This window comes from Terrapene carolina, unplaced genomic scaffold (genome assembly GCF_002925995.2).
Source record: "Terrapene carolina triunguis isolate 2854851 unplaced genomic scaffold, T_m_triunguis-2.0 Scaffold139, whole genome shotgun sequence".
Taxonomy (NCBI): Eukaryota; Metazoa; Chordata; order Testudines; family Emydidae; genus Terrapene; species Terrapene triunguis.
In genome coordinates, this window is record NW_020664490.1 from 12,686,695 (window position 1) to 12,711,427 (window position 24,733).

At 42.9% G+C, this 24,733-nt stretch overlaps 1 protein-coding gene across 2 annotated transcripts; it reads left to right on the forward strand.

The window, feature by feature from the left end:
* The first annotated feature begins 504 nt into the window (after positions 1 to 504).
* LOC112119335 (ubiquitin-fold modifier 1) lies at positions 505 to 23,181 on the forward strand. Of its 2 annotated transcripts, XR_003369882.2 has the most exons (7): positions 505 to 594; positions 682 to 738; positions 2,201 to 2,258; positions 12,136 to 12,175; positions 12,610 to 12,642; positions 19,766 to 19,911; positions 21,912 to 21,990. XR_003369882.2 is itself a non-coding variant. In XM_024217959.3 (6 exons), coding segments are annotated over exons 1-6 (258 nt in total). In that variant the 5' UTR covers positions 505 to 592; the 3' UTR covers positions 21,980 to 23,181. The 2 variants fall into 2 exon arrangements, 1 of the variants encoding a protein (XP_024073727.1); XM_024217959.3 differs by lacking the exon at positions 19,766 to 19,911 and having other exon boundaries at positions 21,912 to 23,181.
* The last annotated feature ends 1,552 nt before the right edge of the window (positions 23,182 to 24,733 follow it).

The following is a 24,733-nucleotide window of genomic DNA, read 5'->3' on the forward strand; positions in this document are numbered from 1 at the left end:
CACCTGCACCTGCCCACTCAACCCCACGGCCAATTACACCCAGGCGTCACCGCCCACAGGAGACAGACCCTTGTGCGCCACAGGCCGAGAACAGGCACCGAGGGGCCCCGCCGCCCCGGGTCCCGCCACTGAGACGCGCCCACAGCTGTCCCGGGCAAGTGACTCACACCCACAGGGAGGCGAAACCCCGCCCCAAGGTCCCCGCCAGCCTGGGAACGTCCTTCCCGGCCCCTCCGGGCGGCTCCTGCCGGTTCCCCGCCCGGCCTTGTCCCCACTCTCGGTATTTGCGCGGGCCCAGCAGCACAGGCCCCCTGGGCCACCACGGGAGCCGGGGAGGAGCCAGGCCCCGCCCCGCCTCCCAGCGGCAGGACCCAGGGTAGCTGCCCCGCCGCTGCCTGACGAGGACCCGCCCCCTCGCCCCGCCCCCGCCGGCGCAGGGTCTCGCTTGCTCCGTGGCGGTTTTGTTCAGGCGGCGGCCGGGCAGCTCGGGCGGGGCGGAAGCGGAGGCGAAGGGCCCCTCGGCCGGCCGGCGCAGCGGCGGCTGACGTGTGCCTAGGGGCGGCGGCGGCGGTTCCTGGGCCCGGACCGGATCATGTGAGTGACACGGACACGCTCCCCCCTCCCCCACCCGCCCGCGGCCCCGCCCTGCCGGCTCTAACGCTCTGTCCTCTGCCTCCCCAGGTCGAAAGTCACCTTTAAAATCACGCTGACGTCGGACCCGCGGCTGCCCTACAAAGTGTGAGTGACACCTCCCTCCGCCGCCGCCTCATGCCTTGTGCGCATGCGCTGCCACATCCATCCTCTCCCGCACCCACTGCGCGTCCTCCCAGGGGCACCACTGACTGCACGGGCACTGCCCCCCCCACGCCACACACCCTCTGCCCCCAGCCGCCCCGCCCTGGGCACTGTCCTCTACACCAGTCTCCTCCTGCTACCAACCCCCTATTAATCCCCCAGCTGCCCCACCCCCAGGCACTGACTCCTGCATGCCAGCCCCCCTACCCTGCCCATGGGCATTGCCCCCCCTCACCAGCCCTCTGCCACCGACCTCCCTGCTACCAACCCCTATACCTTGTCCATGGGCACCACCCCACACCAGTCCTGCAATTACCCTGACGAGGTACTGCCTGCCCACACCAGCTCCTCCCACACCAAAGGCCACTGCTCCCTCACACGAGCCCCCTTGCCATTGACCCTCCCCGCTCATGGGTATTGCCCCTCACCCCCCCAACTCCTGCTGCCCTGCCCATGGGCGCTATGCCTCCTTTCACCGCCCTGCCCACAGTCACTGATCTGCACCCGCCCACTGATACTGTGTGTAACCCTCCCTGAGCTGTGCCCCAAACCCACCCGTCTTGCCTAAAGACACTGCCCCTGAACCCATGAGCGCTGCTCCCTCCCACAGACTTCTCTGTCCATACAGAGACTGCCTCATGCCCATAGTCACAGAGTTTAAGGATAGAAGAGACAATCAGATCATGTAGTCTGATCTCCTCCTCATAGGTCACCAATACCACACACTAAACCCAACAACTGAAATTAGATCAAAGTATTGCAGCCCACACAGGAGACTAGACTGGTATATGCCACAGGCAGAGAACAGGAGGGACTGAACTGCACTGATGCCAAAGGGCCCTGCAAAGGCAGAAAATTGATTGAGATATACCCAGGTAATCTCGGTAAGTGACCCGTACCCCATGCTGCACAGGAATGTGAAAACTCCCTAGGTTCACTGATCTGTGTTGGTACCACAATATGGTTTTTGAGGTCTTATCATTAAATCAGTGGTACTACTCATGGTGTTAAACACCATCCTCCATAGTAAGCGTTTGCAAGATCAGACTGTTGGTAGGGGAAAGTTGAATATGTAATCTCTCACACTCAAAAAGGTATGGAGACTAGATACTGGGAAGTCTTCCACAATTCTTATGTGGTAGACATGTTGACATCACTTCTTCTGGAATGCCTGTAATAATGTATTTAAAAATAAAAACTTCAGTTATTTTTTTGCAATGTACCAGTCTTCTTTCAGTGTTTTAGGCCCTGATCTAGCAGAGCATATAAGTACATGCTTAACTTAAACTGCAGGAGCACTCCCATTGATTTCAGTGAAATTATAATCAATAACTTTAGGACCATTGGAATTGGTCTCTAATTTGGTCTAGAAATCATGTTTTCTATTAACTTTTCTTTGTTTCAGGTTAAGTGTGCCTGAAAATACACCTTTCACAGCCGTCTTGAAGTTTGCTGCAGAAGAAGTAAGTTTTGAATTGTGACAATGTTTACATCATTAACCAAAGAGTTAAATTACAAGACTCATGTACATTTTTGTGTGAAATTATAGATGGCTGGGGCAAGAATGAGTCATGTTGGAAGTTTGCTTTTATTGAAAAAGCTAATTGGAATTTCATCAAGGCAGTTACATAGTTATTCTTTTTTAAAGTAATAAAAAATATCTGATCCATACTTATAGCATGGGTGTAAAATATGTGTGTGTATGATTTAAAAATATATAGAGATAGAAAATAGGAAGTAAACATTAAGTTAATGAAAGAGAGAAACCTGGAAAGCAGTAATGCTGAAATTCTGGTAGTGATTGTGGACAACAAAATGTTGGCTTTTTTGCTATAACACATTTAACTTGTTTTGGGCTGCATCTGAGGAAGTGCCGCATCACAGTTCAGTGGGGAAATGGTGTATCTCTACTTGGCTTTGGTGAATCTACACCTGGAATATTATGATATTTTGAACATTTTCTGGTTCAAGGGAAAGTGATACTTTGGAGGGATTTCAGAGAAAGTAAAAATGACGAAGGAGCTGGAGGGATAAAAGAAAGAGCAAGAGAAATGTGTATAAATTGCTAAGTGATGACTAATGCCCCATGCGGGCAGGGGACTGGACTCGATGACCTCTCGAGGTCCCTTCCAGTCCTAGAATCTATGAATCTATGAATAAGGTGGAGGCATAGCTTATAAATATTTGAAGGGTATAAATTACAAGGAGTAGTGAAGAAGAATGGTCCAGAGGTTAGGGAGTCAGGTTGAGATTTGGGAGACTTCCTGTGTGATTTCGAGCAAGTTACTGATGACTTGCCATTGTAGGAAAGTTTATACCAGTATAAAGTAAGATGTGAATTTAGGCTGTGTCTACACTGCCACTTTCAGTGCTAAAACTTTAGTCATTCAGGGGCTTGAAAAAACACTCCCCTGAGCGACAAAAGTTTTAGGGCTGAAAAGCGCCAGTATGGATAGCGCTTTATCGCCGGGAGTTGCGCTCCCAGCAATAAAGCTACCACCCCTCATTCGGGGTGGTTATTTTTTATTTCTGGGAGAGCTCTCCCCCTTAGACTTTGGGCTGGTCCACACTGGGGCGGGGGATCGATCTAGGAAACGCAACTTCAGCTACGAGAATAGCGTAGCTGAAGTTGACGTTTCCTAGATCGAACTAAGTTTACTTACTGCGGGTCCACGCGGCGCAGGCAAGCTCCCCCGTCGACAGCGCTTCCTCCTCTCAGCGAGCAGGAGTTCCGCAGTCGACGGGGGAGCGCTTCTGGGATCGATTTATCGCGTCCAGATGAGACGCGATAAATCGATCCCAGAAGATCGATCTCTACCCGCCGAATCGGGCGGGTAGTGTGGACCTACCCTAATATACCCTTAGGGCTTGTCTACACTTACCGGAGGGTCCGGCGGCAGGCAATCGGTTTTCTGGGATCGACTTATCGCGTCTAGTGAAGACGCGATAAAATCGATCCCTGATCGCTCTGCCGTCGACTCCGGAAATCCACCGCGGCAAGAGGCGGCAGCAGAGTCGGCGGCAGCGCGGCAGCGGTCGACTTTCCCCCGTCCTCACCGCCAGGTAAGCCGACCTAAAATACGCAACTTCAGCTACGGTATTCACGTAGCTGAAGTTGCGTATCTTAGGTCGGACCCCCGCTGTAGTGTAGACCTAGCCTCAGACTAATATAGTTGTACCAGTATAACTCCCTGTGTGGACACTCTTATTTCTGAATAAGAGTGTCCACACAAGAAGCTATACCGGTGTAATTGTATCAGTTTAACTATACTGGTATAATTATATTAGTATAACTGGTAAAACATTCCTGTGTAGTCAAACCCTTATTCTCTCTCTGTTAAATGGCTAAAAATAACAGTATGGCTGCAGTGGCTCAGGCTAGCTGCTCAAGTACAATCCCACTTTACTCCTTGGAAAATGTACTAGAAGAAATAATAGTGTATTGGCAGAGGGAATGGACTTGATGACATAGGACGTTCCATATTAGAAAGGGTTTGCCAGTATAGCTGTTCAGGCAGATCCTCTTACTGGAGAAGCAGTTTGCACCAGCAAAGAGTGCTTTTGCCAGTATAGCTTATACCAATTCCCCAAACAAAATAAGCTATACTGGCAAAACGACTTTTTTGATGGTATAACTGCATCCAAAAAGTGTAGACCAGACTTTTATAGGTCTTTTCCATTTCTAAGGCTTTCATGTACCTAGCAGCCCATGCTTTAAAAACAGCCATGTTAGGAAAGGATTAGTTATTAAAACGGTCCCATTAAACAAGATACAGTTTCAACTAGTGTGTATTTATGTACTTTGGATCATGCCTTTTGAAATCAATGGGAGTCTTTCTGTTGACATCAGTGGGCTTTGAATCATCCCCTTTGTGTAGGTTTACAACCTAAAGGGATAATTATAGCTGTTTTCAGGAGGCTTAGTGGGAAAATGAAGAACAATTGTTGTAGTGGGCTCTTGTACCCCACATATCATTAGTGTTCAGTTATATAAATCCACTTAGCGCGCACACAAAAAAACATTTTATTTTTAAAAGATAGGTTATGATATTTTTATAGGTTTTTTTTGGAGGCCACCTATAATACAATATGACAATATTTAGCTCTTTCACACGCTGGTACAAGGATCTATTATGGGGAGGAGGAAATAGTGAAATGATCACTTTTCAAAATACTGCATTGTCTTTGGTTGTTGTTATTTATAATATTTATTTGTACTACAGTAGGGCCAACGAGCTCTAGTCATGAACACAAGACCCCAGTGTGCTAAGTGCTATACAAACATAGAATAAAAAGACTTTGCTTCCTTGCTTATTAGCTACATTCTTTGGGGAAGGGGAGAGGTGTAATTTAATTTTTAATTCAGACCACAGGTACTGCATGTATTTGGCATTGAAAAGAACAAGACCTGGTTTCTGGCTTTATAAATGGACTATACTCCTTGAACCACTTAGTTTAATGTTAATTCAGTCATTTGAATAGATGAATCATTCATTTACTGTGGAGGGAATTTTTAAAGATAACATACAGAATATCTCGTAGCCCCTCAGAATAAACATGCTAGTGCTCTTTTAGAATGTAAAAAAAGCATTGTTTACGTGTTTCTAGAGGTAGAGAAGTAAATGATTTCTAAATTATGTTTTTACTTGGGCATGCCATCTGAAATATGTAGATATTTTGTTCAGTTTATTAAGATGTTATCAATTATTAAATATGGTATGAATAGGTTTCATATGAGTAATGTTTTTAATACTATACCTTTTAATATTATTACCCCTTTTGACTGAGCTGTTAGCCGAATTTGGGGTGTTGCAGGTAGGAGGAGAAATTGATGGCAGAGACAGGTATTTTCTTTGATGCAAGCTTGTTTGTTTACAAAAAGTATACATAAAGTCCTGTTTTCCTGAATACAATAGGAATCAAACAGCAGGAGACAGTTTCTTTACTTGCACTTCCATACCTGCCTTGCCACCAGCACTCTGTGCCCAGATAGTTTTCTTTCTTAGCTTTCTATCAGGGCCACATTACCAGCACTTCTGTTACTTTTGGCTTTCTTGCTGCTTTGGTCTCTGACCTACTTCTCACTCTCGCATGTGCACATACACACACACACGCCCTTAAACAATGCCCAGCTGAGCCCCGGTCCACATAGTTCATGTTCCTTAGTAGCTTGGATGTGCCTTTGTTTTGGCTGGAGACATGGGCCTGTGTTTAGGGTGGAGTCAGCTTCATTGTTTCAGCCACCTGATTACAATATCTTCTTCGTATTTATCCTGAATATACAGCAGATGATTATGCCTGACCCATAACAACAATGTTTAACTCAGCCCATAGCAATATGATTTTTTTTGGGTATAACTCTGTGAAGCAAGTATTTAAACCATGATTTAACCATTCTTTTTATACCTAAGCATTATTTTGCCACTAATATTGCAAAGAATACAAATGTGGACATTTCTACAATAGACATGGTATTTGCTTGCAAAAAGGATAAGTCCAGCAAAATTGGATGGCTTTTTCTATAATATCAGATATGATCTTCACATTATTTACCCACATCAGTTTGAAATATAGGCATTCCCGCAAATAGGTCTTGATCTGGCTCCCGCTTCTTTTCACGGAGTAGGATCAATCCCCAAATCTGTATTACGGACATAAAAACTCTGTTAAAAACAAGTTACATAGTCAAGCACTCAAACGTTAGAAACTGCTTGTGCAACCTTAATTTAGCCCCCCTGTGCATTATGATACAGTTTTTCATTACATGATCACATACTATTTTTTCCAAAGGACCCCTCCCTCATTCAATGCACATCTCCTGTTCTGGAGATGAACCTGGGCAGTGTAGTAAAGGAGGCTGCTGTCTGTAGGATCCCTGCCTCATTTGTTGCAGAAGTTGAAAAGTAATGAATAACACAGGGAGCTGGATGAAGAGAAAGGATGGTTTCATGGTTAAGGCAGCTGGATTCTATCCCTGCTTCTGCGACAGAGTTCCTGTGTGATGCTACCATGCAAGACACTGAGACCAAACCTTTCAGAGGTGGTCACTAATTATGTGTTTCTTATTTTCTGCATGCCCAACTTGAGATCTTGCGCCTGTTTTACAAAAATGCTGATCGCTCACAACTGCAGTTGGAAGTCCAGGAGAGCTGTACTTGAACATATAAAGTGATATAAAAAGTTAAATACTTTCAAAAATCAAGTCCTAGGCATCTCAGCTTGGGCACCCAAAATTGGGGGGTACTTTTTACCTTACTGTCTCTGTGCCTCAGCTCCCCATCTATAAAATGGAGATAATTCCACTCTGTCGCCTCACAGGGGTGTTTGTGAAGATAAAATAATTTTATGAAGTACTCATATATGAGAGTGATGAGAAACATAGAAAAATTCATGCAGATATCTTCAGAGCAGGGTTTGAATATTGTGTGTTTAATGAGGTCTATGGCCACACCTTACATAAAAAAGATTAATACAAAGTATTGTATAGCTGTTCATCCAGTGCATTGAATGAGACAGAGATCTGATGGTAAAAAGAGTAGGTGATCATGTAATTAAAGGCTGTGTAGTAATGCATATGCACAAAGGGGCTCAATTAAGGTTACACTGGAAACTTTAATTGAGGCATTTCCTAACTGTTAAGTGTGTGACTTTGCAATCTGAATGTTTTTTTAGTATAGTTTTTGTGGGTGTGTGTAACTTCCTATCTTTTTAAACAAGCAAACTAAACTAACATAAATTCCATCATGTGGCATCATATGGACACTCAATGATTCATCAACCGGATTGAATCCTATAGATCCACCATGCAAATCTCTGCCACCGGAGCTAACAAAGTAACCGATAGTAGTAGTAAATTGTCATCCTCTGTGTGGGCCAGCAGTAAATGGGGATGAGACACTTTGCCAATAGGTTTCACACATACTTTCAGACAGCAGAGGACTGTTGGGATAGGAACCTTGGGTTCCATTTCAAGCTCTGGAGGGGAGTGTGCTCTAGTGGGAACAGACTCTTCTTGTTTCCCCAACGTGATCCCTTATACCCCTGCCCCTCCCCCTCCAACCTGTCCCTATCCTGTCTTTTCCCCATCCCTGGCTCATTGTCCCAGTCCCTCTTCTCTTGCTTGTCCAGTCCGTCTCTACTCCTCAGGCTTTTCATTCAAGTTCCAGCTTCCTTGTCCAGTTGGTTCTAATCTACCCCTCTGGTCTTGCTATCCCAGTTCCAAATTTCCCCTCCCAACATCCAGTCCCATTCTCCTTGCCAAGTCAGTCCCAGTCCAGCCCCAACCTTCCCATCCGATCTGTCTCTCTCCTCTCTCCTTCCACTGGCTCCCAGTTCTAGTCTCCCTCCCTGCATTCTTCATCCAATCCCAGTCTCTCACCTTCTCCCTAGTTCCTTTCCCAGTATCCCCTGCTGTCTTATCCCAGTCTCTTTGCCCAGAAAATCCAAGTTCTTTCCTCATAACCCATTTCCTTGTCAGATCTGTCTCCCCTTCCCCCAACACACACACTCTGGTTCCTAGATCCAGCCTCCTTGTTCAGCTTCCCTCCTCCCCCCACTTCCTCATCTCGTGTTATCTCAGTGTCTTCGCACCCCAGTTCCCAGTCGTAGTCTCTTTGTCCAACCAGTTCCAAACTGCCCTTCCTTCCTACCCAACCAATTAAAGCCTTCCCTTTCCCTGCCCCCCACCGCTTCCAGTTCAAGCTTCCTCTCCCTTTCATTCCCAGTCACCTCCCGCCCACCCTGTTCCCTTGCTCAGACAATTCTCGTTTTCTCTGCCCCCTCCAGCCATAGTCTTGCCAGACTACTTGTCCGAATCTCCTCTTTTCTCTCCCCAAGTCTGCCTTGTGTCTGCTCTGCTTTTGAATTTGGCAGTTTCCACCTTCTTACTGGCTGAGTTCCAACAGAGGTGTCGCTGAGAGCACAGGACAGACTGGCTTCTTGCTCTCAATTCCAGTGCCAAGCCACACTGCAGCCTCTAGCAGCCGTTACAGGGAAAGTCCGGCTTCTCCTCTGTAGCCTTGGGCTGGAAGGAAGCATGTTCAGTCATTCACTGGAGATGGTGCATATACCAACCAGTCATATAGGAGATGTGAGAAGATGGATGCTCAGTTGCTCTTTGGGGATAGCCAACAGTATCCTTTCCGTTACATACAGTTGGTGCATGAATTCAGGGGTTCCTTGGAACATTAGCAAATAATGAGTAACATTGGGAGCCGTATAAGCACTGATTACTGCTGCTTTCCCCTTTCATCCCATACATCATAGACTTAGGCCATGTCTACACTACCACTTATGTCGGCAAAACTTATGTCGCTCAGGGGTGTGAAGAAAACACCTCCCTGAGCGACATAAGTTTTGTGGCATAAGTGATAGTGTGCACAGTGCTATGTTGGTGGGAGAGCTTCTCCCGCCAACCTAGCTACCATTGCTCATTGAGGTGGTTTTATTATGTTGATGGGAGAGCTATAGAATCATAGGGTTAGAAGGGACCGCAAGGGTCATGTAGTTCTGCATCTTGGTTAGATTTGTTGTGTCTAAACCATCCAAGAATGATGGTTATCCAGCCTACTTCTGAAAACATCCAGTGAAGGAGCTTCCATGACCTTCCTAAACAGTCTGTTCCATTGTCCTGCTGTTCTTACAGTTTGGAAGTTTTTCCTGAGATTTAATCTAAATCTGCTCTGCTGTAGCTTGAACTCATTGTCACTTGTCCTGCCTTCTGTGGCAAGAGAGAACAACTTTTATTATGGCAGCCTTTCAACTATTTCAAGACCGCTGTCATGTCCCCCTCTTAATCTCCTCTTTTCCAAACTAAACATACCCAGTTCCTCCAGCCTTTGCTCATATGGCTTGCATTCCATCCTTTTGATCATCTTTATCGCTTGCCTCTGGATCCTTTCCAGTTTCTCCATATCCTTTCTATACATAGGTGACCAAAATTGGACACAGTACTCCAGCTGAGGCCTAACCAGCGCCAAGTAGAGCAGTACTGTCACTTCCCGTGACTTACATGCAATGCCTCTGTAACAGCATTGCATTATTGGCTCATGTTGTGGTTGTGATCCACCACAACTTACAGATCCTTCACAGCAGTGCTGCTACCAAACCGGTTATCCCCTATTCTGTATTTGTGCATTTGATTTTTCTTCTCTAATTGAGGCACCTTACATTTGTCTTTGTTGAATTTCATTTTGTTGTCTATAGCCCAGTTCTCCCATTTATCAAAATCCCTTTGAATTTGAGCTGTATCCTGCAAAGTGTTCGCAGCCCTTCCCCCCCCCCCCCCCGCTTTGTGTCATCTGCCAATTTGAACAGGATGCTCTCTATTCCTACATCTAGGTCATTAATAAAGATATTAAATAACTCTGGACCCAGAACAGATCCCTGTGGAATCCCTCTTGAGACCTCCTTCCAATCTGACATCATTCCATTCATAGCTACTCTTTGTTTGTGGTTGTTTAACTAGTTATATATCCACTTAATGGCAGTTCCTCTGAGCCCACATTTCTCCAGCTTACTTATTAGGCTGTCATGTGGGACTCTGTCAAAAGTCTTGCTAAAGTCCAGGTATATTAATGTCCACCGCTTTCCCTCTGTCCACCAAACCAGTTACCCTGTAAAAGAAGGAAATCAAGCTGGTTTGGCATGATTTGTTCTTAATATATCCATGCTTGCTGCTAGTGATTACCCCTTCATCCTCCTGGTATTCACAAATTGAATGTTTTATACATTGCTCTAGTAGCTTCCCAGGTATCGAGGTCAGGCTGACTGTACAGATCCCTGGCTCCTCCTTTTCCCCCCTTTTTAAAGATGGGCACTACGTTATCCCTTCTCCAGTTTTCTGGGACCTCTCCAGTCATTGATGCATTTGCAAATATTATTGTCTATGTTTACCTAAATTTTAAATGTTGACCAGGACTCAGATTAAAAAAAGAAAAGGGGGCTTGAATCAATGTGACTTTCTCCGGTAACAGTAACCCTTTGTCCACACCTACTATTTTCTCCTGTACCTGATGTTAAGCATGATATGCGGAAGACCATTTGAGTCCAGAAACAGAGCATACTGGGTCAGATCTTTCAAAGATTTAAGCTTGTGAGTAACTTTATGGACCTGTGTGTTTATAGGATCGGAATGTTAGATTGGAAGCTCTTTGAGGCAAGAACTATATTTTACTATATCTTTGTACAGCACCTAGCACAATGAGGTCCAACTCTGGCTGGGACCTATGGACAGACTGTCACATAAAAGTAATATCGTAGTCCATCAAAATTCATAACTATTTTCACTGTATTACCTTAATATAGCAAAATCAAGTAACCTGAAGTGAGTGTTTCAATCCAAGAGACTTTTGAAAGACTCACTGAAAATATGGTCAGAAGTGCAGAGTAGAGACTATTTTCTATCTGGCCAGCTGTGACTTTTTTTTTTTTTTTTTTTTTTAAAGGAGTTAGCAGTTTATGAAACGGTTGTAAATTCCCCCACATAAATTGTCCCAGTAACAGACCCTCTCTGCCCAGCCCCAAGTCAAGCCAAGCAGGAACTCTGCATTGTGATTCTGCTCATTGTGATCTTAATAAATGTTACTAAATATGCACACAAGTGATTTTACAGTTGCTCATGCACTGAAAAACACCATAGCTCTCAACATCAGGACTGTGTATGTGTCAGATTTCAGACTTCAGCCGTTTTTGCTATAGCCATGTCTTTAAAAAAAAAAAAAAAAAAAATCACCCTTACGCAAAGACCAAGGCTCCAGTCCTGCAAATGCTTATGCACATGCTTAACTTTGTGCCCATGAATGATATTTGAGTAAATTCCATGAGATTGTTTATGTACATAAGTGTTTGAAGACTTTATTTGGCCATTTTTATTCCAGAAGGTTCTGGCATCTGTATTTGATCAATTTAAATGAAAGCAAATTATAAAACAAAATTGCATATTTATTCCAGAAATGTATGCAATTGAGTAGTTACTCATTTTCATCAACATTTTTGGTGCTGCTCCTTACTGTATTATCAGAATTATTTTTTTCTGAACTCTTCAATTAGCATAATTTTGACATTATTTCCAGATATTTTTTTCCAGATGATTAGATCTAATCAACTGTTTTAACACTGTGTACTTTATGTTCCATATAACCTCTTAGTGAATAATAAGCTTTGATTATAAACAATTATTTTGATAGTTCTATAAAATCTGAAGAGATTTTTTTTTCCATAATTATTCTTCATACAGGCCTAAGCAGCTGAAATTACAACAGAGTTTAAATGTTCACTGTAGTATTTTCCACTTTGTTGTCTGTCTTTAAAATTAATTTGTCATACTTTTGTTTCATTTAGTTCAAAGTTCCTGCAGCAACAAGTGCTATTATAACAAATGGTAAGAAAATAGTTTTTATATTGTTGATTCAGTTAAGCTGAATTCCAGAAAAGCATAAACAGGTTTTCTCTATAATCTAACCAGCATACAAATTGATGAGCATCAAAAGTAATACCTCACTGTTATACATAATGCTGGTGCATGGGGTTTTGCCATGAATATTTTATTGCTATTTGAGAGGTTTTAGTCTACAGCATATCTTGTGGTTTACTATGCTGAAATTTTTATCATCAGCTATAAGTAATAAAGCTGACTAGCAATACTTTTTGGCAATAGGAAATTAATAAAGATTGATGTTTAATAATTATTACAGTATATTGTTTAGAACCTTGACTATTTTGCATTCATTTTAATGTTGTAAGTTTACACTACTAAATACTTGGATCTGTTTTTGTTTTAGCCCCCAAAATTAATAACTTTTTTTTTTAACTTAGATGGAATAGGAATAAACCCTGCACAGACAGCGGGTAAGTACTTATTTGTAAAGTCCAATTAAGAAAAAACTGAATTTATTTTTTATTCAGTTACGATGCACCACAGTGAATGACTTATGTTCTCATCTAGTTTATCCAAGTTTTAACAGCTTTTCAAGGGACCCAGAAGTACTAAACAAGGCTGAAAACTGCATCCAAAGCCTCATGTCAAACATCATTAAGATCATATAATTATTGCTCAATATTTTGTTTATTTAGATCTGTGAAACAACAGTAAGCGCCTAGCTAATATTCCAGGGCCCTCTCATAAATACTTAATATGATAAAGAAAAAGAAATAGCAACCCCATAATATATAATACTAAATAACCATGCAGAGAAAAAACAAAAACAAAAAAAACCTTAACTTCCCCTGTACATCACCCAGCAATATTTACTACTACTGCAGCCTTTCTAAAAAGATTTAGCAGTGTGCCCTGAAGGTCAACTGATTCAAGCTACTTTGGACTGGGTGAGAGAAACATTCCAAAGGAAAGGGATCTCTCACAGATTGCCCTGCCAGCAGTCCCCTCTCACTCAGATCGAGGGGGACCCAGTTCAAGAACCTCTTCTGATCTCAACTGTGGCAATGTGCCACAGAGAGAGAGGTGGTCTCTCAAATAGGAAAGTTTGAAGTCATCTTAAAATCAGTATCTTAAACTGCACCCAGAAATACACAGGCAGCCAGTGCAGATGTTGGAGCCCTGATTGAGTATGCTCATGGAAAGACTCTGTTTACAAAGTAGGCTGCTGCATTCTGCCCTAGCTTACCTTCCAAATAAATTTAAAGTGTAACCTTAAGAGAACATTGCAGTAGTCTAGTCTTCAAGTGACAAAGGCACAAAATATGTTGTCAAGGTCCACTTTGAAAATAAATGGTCACAACCTTATAGCCAGACACAAATGATAAAAGTGGTCTTAGCTACTGCTGAACAGTGATCATCCAATGATAATTAGGAACCTAACAAGACTCCTATGTTTCAAATATGAGCAACAATTGGTGGTCACATACCTTCAGTAGGTGGAATGTATGTGACTTTTGCCATATCTTCTGATTGCTTTCCTCAGCCTACCAATATCATCTCCTTCTTATCTGGATTGAGCCTCAGACAGATCTAACTCATCTGTGCCCCATTCTCCACCAAACATTGTGGCAGACACACAACCACTCTGTTGGGATCAAAAGAGAGAGAAAAATGAAGCTGGGCGTTTTCAACACATTGGAGATACAGCAACTCTTTCTTTCCCACTAAGGCCCAGTCCCACAAAAGATTTAAGCACCTTGCTGAATCAGGGTCTAATCCACTAACATCCTCATATACACACTGAATGAGAGGGAGGAGAGATTAATAAGACTGGGACTTTTCAGCTTGGAAAATCAACAACTAAGGTGGAATATGATAAAGGTCTATAAAGTCATGACTGGTGTGGAGAAAGTAAATAAGGAAATGTTATTTACTCCTTACTACACCAAATGAAATTAATAGGCAGCAGGTTTAAAACAAAAGGTAGCATTTCTTCACACAACACACTGTCACCTAGTGGAACTCTTTGCCACAGGATGTTGTGAAGGCCCAGACTATAACAGAGTTTAAAAAAAAAAAAAACCTAGATCAATTCATGGAGGATAGGTCCATCAGTGGCTATTAGCCGAGATGAGCAGGGATGCAGCCCTATGCTCTGAGTGTCCCTAGCCTCTGTTTGCCAGAAGCTGGGAATGGGCGACAGCATGGATCAGTTGATTACCTGTTCTGTTCATTCCCTCTGGGGCACCTGGCATTGGCCATTGTCGGAAGACCGGATACTGAGCTAGATGGACCTTTGGTCTGACCCAGTATGGCTGTTCTTATGAGAACAAGATAACATCTTACAGAATCTAAGGCAGATGATAAATCTAATAATGCAGTATGGATACTCGAACTTCATCCATCACCACTAGAAAGTCATCTCGCAATGTTACAAGAGCAATAACATAATTGATAAGGGTCAAATAAATCAGAGGCATTTAGGTACCGAGAGTTCTCACCACAATCTTCTCATGATTCTTAGCTGCAAAAGGAAGATTAGACACAGGGTGATTGGAAGCCAGATTGTCAGCGTCAGGTGATGGTTTCTTAAATATGCATCGATGCTGCTAAGCAATGCTGGCACATTGCCCTTCTGAAAGTGTTGAAAGTCTTCACCAGCACTAGGCTCGGCACATTCACTCATAGTTAGTCCCCCATGCTTCAGTTGTGATGGGTCATACGTTAACCTAGATGACTTATGACAAAGCTGGTTATCAATAGACATGGCATCATGTACTACACCTGGGGGAATTCTATGCCACTGTGCATGCACAGAATGTATTTCCCACGCAGATTTCTTTGCTTCCCCACAGAAAAATGACTTTCTGATGGGGAAACAAAGGGAAGCCACAAGAGCAGTTATGCGACCCTCCTCAGCAGTATGTTTCTGGTGCCAAGGGCAGCCGGCAGAGAGATAAATCACTGTGGTGCAGGAGGCAGGACTGGGGAAGACCCTGCTCCCTTCCCTGTGCTGGACTCAGCTATTAGTCCTGGCTGGGCTCGGGAGGACGGGACTTCCTCTTGCTTTGCATGGCATCTAGGACTGGGTCAGACCCACCCCCAGATTTCTCCCCCAACCACAGGAAGCTCTGCAAACTCTCCCCCTCCTCCTGCTTCCTGCACTCATCGCTCCTCAGCTGCAGAGGGAGGGATCCCTGTACAGGGAGCAGCTCCCCCATCCATCCAATCCCCATGCATCCAGACCCTCTCATACCCAGACCCTCCTACCGATCCTCACTCCCCTGCACTCAGAACCCCCCTGATGAGCCCCACTCCCCTTGCATCTGGACCACCCCAATGAGACACCTGCACCCTGATCCACACCCCACCGAGCCCCAATCAGCTGCACCTGGATTCCCACCACACTGACCCACACTCCTCCAGCATCTGGACCCCCCACTGAACCCCCCCCCCACCGAGATCTATACCCCCACATCCAGACACACACACACGAGCCCCAATCACTTCACCTGGAGCCACCCTGCAGAGTCCCATTACCATTGCACCCAGAACCCCCCAACAAACCCCTGTACATCCAGATTCCTCCCGCACCCGGATCCCCCACTAAGCCGCCCGCACCCAGATTGCCCCACACAGAACCCTCTCAACCCATACCTGGAACCCCTCACACTAAGCCTCTCCACACTTGGATCTTGCGTTGCTGAGCCTGCCTGCCCACACCTGGTGCACCTGCACGGAGGGGGTATGTTTCTGGGGCAGGCCCAGTCCTTGTGTTGTGTCAGGGTTGGGTGCAGCCTCACCGCTGAGTCCGGGGTGGGGGGGCTGCAGGGTGATCTCCCACCTCTGTGGACCCCGTGGCCTGTGCTCCCCAGTGCCATGCTCAAGCCTCTACATTTATTTGACACAAAAAATTGCAGAATTTTAAAATATTGTGCACTGAATTTTTTAGTGCAGGATTTTAAATATTTTGGCACAGAATGCCCTCAGGAGTAATCATGTACATACCTATTTACCGATATGCAAGAACTAGTGTTTTTGATATTTTCATTTAAAATGCTTTTAGTGCTTTAAAATCTCCTTTGATAGAGCAATTGTTTCAGTCTACAAAAACCTCAGAATGTTATACCAATAGAATAAAAACCAGCAGGATCTTATTAAGAAGGATAAGGCAAAGATGCCACATTTATTGTAAATATAATGATAAAGCAAAAGATAAAAGTAAACAACGTTGTTTGACTACTTATTTCTATCACTACTTATTCCTTATATATATATATATATATACACACACACACACACACACACACACACACACACACAGAGAGAGAGAGATTCATTTACACAATCATTTATTCAAGTTCTGTATAGGTGTTATAGTTACCAGCCTAGAAGTTGCTCATGCCAAGTTACTGGCCAGGTATCTTGGTCATGAGGATGGAGCCGAGTCTGTGTCAGGTGCACCGGAGGCTGGCAGCAGAACCAGAGACTCAAAGTCCTCAGTCTTGAGAGTCCATTCTTATAGGAATTAATTCCTATGTTAGTCTATGGGAGCTGTTTCATCCTGCTGTTGCTGACTCAATCGGCGGATGGCACGTTCCTGGGCACATTCCTGGTGGCTCCACACTGTCCAAAGTTTGTGTTTCTCATCCTTCCAGGTGATGGGGTGGATCCCAGTTTACCCTCCAAGGGTTCTGGTGGTCCACTTTACACATTCTTCGGCCGATGGATACTCCCTTTCTAGGCTGGCACCTCCCTAACCATTTATGTACATCAAGCATTCATCAACATACATTTCATATCTTAACCATATTTTAATTTACTGTCTCCACCACTTTCAGGGTGTGTGCTAATTCATTTGAGACTCCCGGCTCTTTAATCACAGAGGGTGGGGGTCTGTTCCTAGGAGCCATTGCTGTTACAATGAAGTGAAAGTCACTTAACGGCTTATAGCATTTGTTTACATTGTATTAATTACTTCAAGAACAAAGTCAATTAACTTGTTTGTAAGTTTAACAAGTATCTTTCACAGGACAGATACAATCAATGGTTTCTACAGACAGTAGCTTACAAGTTTTAACAGAAGACCCAAGAGATTTTTGTACTTGGTGAAACTGTTGGATTTTAAAGTGTGGGGGACAAATTATGGGGTGTTGGCTTTTAAAGTGTGGGGGACAAATTATGGGGGTCACTGTCACTTGGGGGAATCACTGTTAATACCTTCTTTAATATCCCTACAAGAACGTGAGGATCTATTGGAAAAAATGTAATGTTATCCCTGTGGATCTCAGGCATTCCATGAGAAGACAACAGTCCTTCCATGCCGTTCCCTTGTCTCCCAACCCCAACAACAGTAATGTTATACTGCCAAAATATAATCTCTCCTCCATCCCCCACATTGACTCTGCTACCTCCATTTTGGGAGGGGGAGGTAAAAGGTGCAGAGCAGGAGTTAAAGCGATCCAACCAGCATTAACTCCCATACAGATTTCCATTTGGAAGACTCTCTGGTTTGGGGGCAAGCATGCCGTACCTTTTTGAAGAAAACACTGTTGCATTAATGGTAGAGGCAGGAAGGGAGGGGCAGGAGTGAGTGATGTGTGCCTGGGGGCAAATGTGGGCCTGTTTAAATAACATTTGTACATTTTTTGTTTGGTGCATAGTGGCACCAAGTACATTTCATCCAGATTAGCAGGTGTAGTCCTCAGGGTATCAGATTCATTGTTCAAGCCCTAATGTGTTTTGTATATAATCTGCTTTATCTTCATGTCTCCTTGGCTTTGTAAGTAGCAGAAAATAATACAATAGCCATATAAAATCTTTCAGCTTTTTTGTGCTTCAGCAATATATACTCCTGGCAAACCTCTTAAAAGTATATGCTTGTGGCAGGACACTCCAAGTGCGTGGATTTGCCAGCCCTCGTTAGGCTGGACAAATAGAATATTTTAAATCACTGCCACTGTGCCTAAAGTGTCCCTTAGTTTTAACTTCAAGGGAAAATGGTAAATTTTGCTGCACTGTAGTGATAACTTGGACAAGTGTTAGAGATTTTGATCTGTCATAAAAGCAAGCACTTAGCAGAAGTGATGTTGAGGCTTCTGGGAGAGAACTTGTAACAGGCATATTTTCACACATAAGTACCAACGGATAAGTGCCTTAGATATTTGTCACATGTAGGTAGATTTTTGCGGGGGATAGAGTTGAAATTTCTACAGGAAATATTCCCTAAATATTAGATATTTTTACTTAAAACTGCTTTCTCTTCCTTAAAAGCCTGTCACTACCAGCAGTATAGGCCTGCGATCCATTTAAATAGTGGTTAAGGTTATACAGAAGCTAGGTTTTGTTTGCTCAGTCATACTAGTACTTCTCAGTCTCAGGGCTTGTCTACTCTACCGTTCGGGGTTGATTTAAGAATAGCGTAGCTGAAGTCGACGTACTTAGATCTACTTACTGCTATGTCTTCACTGCGGTAAGTTGACAGCTGGCGCTCTCCCGTTGACTCCGCTTGCGCTTCTCGTTCTGGTGGAGTACCGGAGTCGACGGGAGAGCGCTCAGTGGTCGATTTATCACGTCTAGTAGACGCGATAAATCGACCCCCACTGGATCAATCGCTGCCCGGCGATCCTGCAGGTAGTGTAGACAAGCCCTCAGTGTACTTGTGTTTTTTGTATTATCGTTGGATTGGAACAGCTACCTAAGGATTGGACAGGGCTTCCGAAAAGATGGGCTTACTCTCACCCCTTGTTTTTCAGTGTTCTCTGCCTTCCTTTCATTTCCTGTGTGGTCTCATCTCTTCACTACCGCCACCCTTTATGTCCCTTTATCAGTTACCACCACCCTTTATGTCCCTTTATAGTTATCTCTGTTTTATTCTCTCGCCCTACTTTGGTTTTCCTGATGCTTTGCTCCAACCTGTCCTGGTGTATGTGTGAGCATTAAAGTGAAATTTACTAAATTCCTTATCTCTGAAGTGTACTATCTGCAGGTTCTTAAGATATTGGAAAGTGGTCTTCATTTTGCTGCCCGCACAATACAACTGAAAGAGAGAAGGAGAAGGAAGGAATTAAGGAGGAGGAAAAGAGACAAGCAAAAATAGTATAGAATTTTCTCTTTTCAGAGGCAGAGATGAGGAACCACTGACAAGACTAGAAGATACATTTTTAGTATAATACATAAAAATAGAGGAGTGCAATTGTGTTTTCTCTTCAATGTCCTGCTCAGGAAAGAGATTAAAAAGTATTGCTGCAGAGATGTAGAGAGATGATTCTTATAAACTTATAACCACTGTAATATGTATTTCTTAAGGATCCACTAGATTTCTTTCTTCGTTTCATTTACAGTTTGAGCTGGTCATAATTTTTTAAAATAAAAAAAATGGAAAATATTTTGACTAAATTTTCACATTCTCCTCCCCCGCCCCCCACAAATCAAATATAGAACTGGTCAAAATATTTGGAAAAAGGGCAACATTTCAATATTGACCTCTTTGCCCACCTTTTTTCCACTCCCCCACCCCCCAACATTTTTCATAGCTCTATTTACGAATCAGGAAATCAAGATGACTTATCACTTTTTAATTTTTGTTCTTAGATGTATATTTTAATCGCCGTCTCTAACAGACAATTTGGTTGACATTCACATTTGAGAGATTAAACATCCAATCAAGAAAGCTTTATTCATTTGAGACTTTATTCCCTGATTTGCAAATACCTGTGAACAGTAGTAACATATATAAGGTATGTTGACAATAGGGTAGCAAATTTTGAAGGAAATCTGAGTTTAATGATGTTTGGCTGATTTGAGGTTCGTAGAGCACAGAATGGGTAACATTTAAATTAATTTAGGGCTATGTTTTGACATTACAAACTCCCCAGTGTAAGAAACAGGAGTCTGGAGGAGTTGTAAATCTACTTTACAGCCTCCTGGCTGCTCCAGATTAGCCTAAACTGTATCAAGTCTATACCCAGTGCTGTGGAATCTCCCTGATATACAGCACCACCAAGGTTCATTTGGGTGTGTGAGAAAGAGCAGAGCCAAGATTCCACCCACTCCGCCTCCCCCCCCTTGTGTGTACCTCTAGGAAAGGGTGGAAGTAGCAACTCTGCTGAACCTGCTTCTCCCTCCATGTTGCTTCCCATGATGTGGGTAGCTGGTACAGAGTTTAAGGGCACCTTGTGCCCCTGTACCTCCACCAAGAGATGTGTGTCTGTATATAAATTCATAGTAAGATCACCTTAGGCTTGGAGAACTTTAAAAACCAGTAAGAAGACTCAATTCATTAGACACCTGTGAAAAAAGTTCTTGAAAACACAAGCTAATGAGTGAGGAGCTGACTTTTCCTGCTTCAGTGTTATTCAAGCAAGATAGTACATTTATATTCAAAGACACAAAATATGTTGAGATAGTTAAGGTTGAGAGTATGTATCAGTGATGGTTAGGGTTGCCAGGTGTCCAATTTTTTGACTGGAACACCCAGTCGAAAAGGGATCCTGATGGTTCCGATCTGCACCGCTGACCAGGCCTTTAAAAATCCGGTTGGCGTGGGGCTGGCGGGCTCCCTACTCGGCTCCGCGTGGCTCCCAGGAAGCAGTCGGCATGCCCTTCCAGCTCCTAGGCATAAGGGTGGCCATGGGGGCTCCGCATGCTGCCCCCACCCCGAGCGCCGGCTCCGCAGTTCCTATTGGCCGGGAACCTGCCCCAGCCCTGAGCCCCCTCCTTGATCTTGCACCCCAAACCCCATCCCGCATCCCTGCGCCAGCCCTGATCCTCCCCCCCCCCCGCACTCAAACTCCCTCACAGAGCCCGCACTCACTCCCGTGCCCCAACCCCCTGCCCCAGCTCAGAACTCCTTCCTGCACCCAAATTCCCTCCCGGATCCCCTACCCCCTCCAGCACTCCAGTCCCCAGCCCATAGTCCCCTTCCGCATAGCAACCCCCACCTGGAGCCCTCACACACACCCCGTACACCAACTCCCTGCCCCAGCCAGGTGCCCCCTCCCGCACCTTGAACCCCTCATTTCTGCCCCTACCCTGGAGCCCACACCCCCAGACGGAGCCCCTCTCCACTCCCACACCCTAACCCTCTGGCCCAGCCCAGTGAAAAATGCATGAGTGAGTGCGGGTGGGGGAGAGCGAGCAATGGAGGCAGGGAGAGGGAGGGGATGGAGTGAGCTGGGGCGGGGCAGAACAAGGGTGTTCGGTTTTGAGCACTTTGTTTAATTTTTTTGACAGCCAGCTAGACTATGCAACTTGATCCAGACTGTTAAAAACTCACTACCGTGCACAATATATGGGATGAACAGAACACATATAGCAGGCTGTACATAATGCTGGGAGGCCTTGAAAGCATATTGTATTTGCAATATCTTTGCTTTTTATTCTTTCCTTGAATTTTTGTTGATGTCATGTTTAAAATCATGGTGAAACTATTAATTTATATTGTTAACTAATGAGCTTAATATGTAACCTTGTGCCTGGCTTTTTTGTTTAAATTGCGAAGTGTTCATTAGACTGTGCATACATGAGAGGAACTGGAAAATATGTTACAAAGCATACAGTCAGTTTCTCATGCATGAGAGAAATTTCGACTATGTAATTGAAAACTGAAACATGATGATATTATTCTTCCTAAGATCATACTTACACTTTTTGGTAACTGATTTCTTTGAAGAGCTCTTATTGATAACACATACCTGTATTTAACCTATAGGTGACCAACTTTCTCTTTTTTGTTTAGGAAATGTTTTCCTAAAGCATGGTTCAGAACTACGGATTATTCCCAGAGATCGTGTTGGGAGCTGTTAATATCTACTGAGTGGTTTTGGAATAAGTGAAATCACCATGCTAAAGAGTAAATGGTCATATTTATTTGGATTTCTACAGTACAACTAATGAATCAGTCTGTTTTAAAATCACTTACAATGACTACCTGGGATTTAAAAATTAATTAAAAGCGGAGTTTTCATTTTCTTTCCCTGTTAGCATTTAGCAAATCATAAGCTAGCCTGGCCCTCCATCTACTAACAGAAGGATGGTCTGTTGTAATGCTATATTCTTGAAAGCAGGATGGACCTCTTTCTTTTTAGTAACAGAACCTCTTAGGAAATGTTATTGAAAACAAAAGGGCAAACCTTGTCAGTAGAAACTTACAACTGTGATTGATAGATTAATAACAGAATCCTGTATTTAGAAGTTCATTTTGTGGAAGGAGAAGCTGTATTTGATTTTTAGAAAAGGAGACCATTAGGAGAAAATTCTTTCCTACTGAAAGCTAAAAAACATTAGTCTAACCCCTGAATTATGTATAATGTACATTGTCAAACTCAAAGAAACAATTTTCCTCACAGTTAAAATTTTCAGTCCAAATAGAAGGGGTATCTTGAAAACTTCAGACTCTTTTGTTACTGAAGTATGCAGAGAACTTCTAAGAAATGTAAATACTTGGCTATAATCATAAGGTACTGGAAAATTTTTAATTAAAGAAAAATAAATGTACTTTTGTTAAATCTTAATTTGAGCTTCATTGGTCAAACTAGCTTTTACAAATTTTCACTGATACTGGATTTAACATTAAATAAAGTACCCTCAACTGAAAGGTGTTGTAAAATCACAAATCATGGGAATCCCATGCGCTGTATGATAGGGATTTATCAGTTGAATACTACATTCCTTTATCAGCAAACATATTTATTTGAGGAAAACATCTTAGTTTGTTGCTACTGTATGTTACTTGGGAAACAGTGGTGGAATCACTTGCATGTTTGTATGTTCAGAAATGAAGCATTTTGTTTATAAATTGTCTGAAGTTAAATTGTTACATCAACCATGGACCTACACTGGAGAAACCAGTATGTCTTGTTTTGACACACAATAATATACTGTAGTTTCAAGATAGTATGCATTTTGCCAAACAAATCATCATTGCGTTTTATCTGTCCTCATACATTTAATTTATTGAGGTTACAAAAAATTGAACAATAAACGATAATACTTCATAAAAACAAGTATTTGTCATGTATGTCTTTATCTCATTCAGAAAACAAACCCAGAGGGGACTCAGAAAGGTGTGATGGTGGCTAATGCTATGCACAGGCACATGAGTCCCCTTCTTAGTGGAGATGAAGAAATGTGCATGCGGAGGCCCCCTACGTGTTCACATGTGAAGGAGGCAGACAGGCTTCTGCATTTTTCAGCTCTGTCTGAACTGCTTGTATTTTGGTTTCCCTTTAGCAGAGTAAACAGTGTCCTGGAAGGAGGGGAGGGAGAAAAGAAAGAGTTGAAGCAGCCTGTGTTCATTCATCATTTTCCTAATTAGATTGTGGTAATAAATTAGAAATTGTGCCCTTACACCTTTTAATCAATATACTCTGAAATTCATTATAATCGGAGAGATCCCTATTACAATAAATGTTATGGTATGTTGATTTAAAGGGCAAAGTGCATAATTTCTATTAATCCGTTGCCACGATATAATTAAAATGAACAGAATTAATTGCTTCTAATTTTTGTCCTCAAGACTGTTTGGCTGGATAGCTGAAAACCACTTGCCATCAGAGCATAAAAAACAAACATATGGCATTTCTCTAATCAAGAAGTTTTCTTGTCTGTACAAAGTGCAATACATCTTAAAGCCTATCAGATTCTAAGGTCACTTGAAAATCTTCAAATACACTCAAGTAATACCTTGATTATTTCAATAAACAGATTTGACATATTTCAAATTGTAAGTAAGAAAATTGAGTAAATACTGTGAAAAGGATCTCAGCAACTTGAAACAATGAATGATCACTTAGTATTGCATGTGTGTATTCTTGCAGTACATTTTTTTAAATCTGGGCATAACTCTCCTCACCATTAAAGCAAATGATGTTTGCTTCAGTATAAAAGACTTGTTGAACTCTTTGTGGGTGTGCAATCTGATTTGATGTGATTTTCCATTTTGTTATGATCAGCATTCTTAGTTGAGGTGAGATTTTTCAAAGGAGCTCTGTATAGAGCTCAGCATCCACAGGGGTGCGCACTTTTGGAATCTGGCTACTTATGGAAGTTGAACTCTTCATAAAATCTGGCTCTGATTGTGAGTGTTGAGCTCTTTTTGAAAATCTGCCCCTTAGGGTCTGATCCAAAGCTTACTGAAGTACTCTCCTTGACTTTAGTATGTGTTAGATCACTCCTTTGGTGAACAGACACATGAAGCCAATTCTTGGGCTGGTTTGTGCATTGAGTAGGTCTCAAATATTCTGGCAACTAATTTTTCAATGTAAAAAGTGTGATTTGTCACCAAAAAAAAAAAAAAAGTCAGTATTTGCATGTAAGAGCCAGTGTTATAATCCATGAAAACCTCTCCACCAAAGATGTCAAAGAGCTTTGGTCAGTCCTTAGATTTGTAAATTGATGCAGAAAATTTATTCCTAGGGCACATACATTACTAAAGCTCTTATCAAAGAAATTTGCTTGGGAGTGAACTGCACAGAGACTGGTAGATTATGGGAGAATTGAGCAATTCTAATCTGCTGTTAAAATTACTGTCAGTAGTATCTCACTTGCTATTGCCAGAAG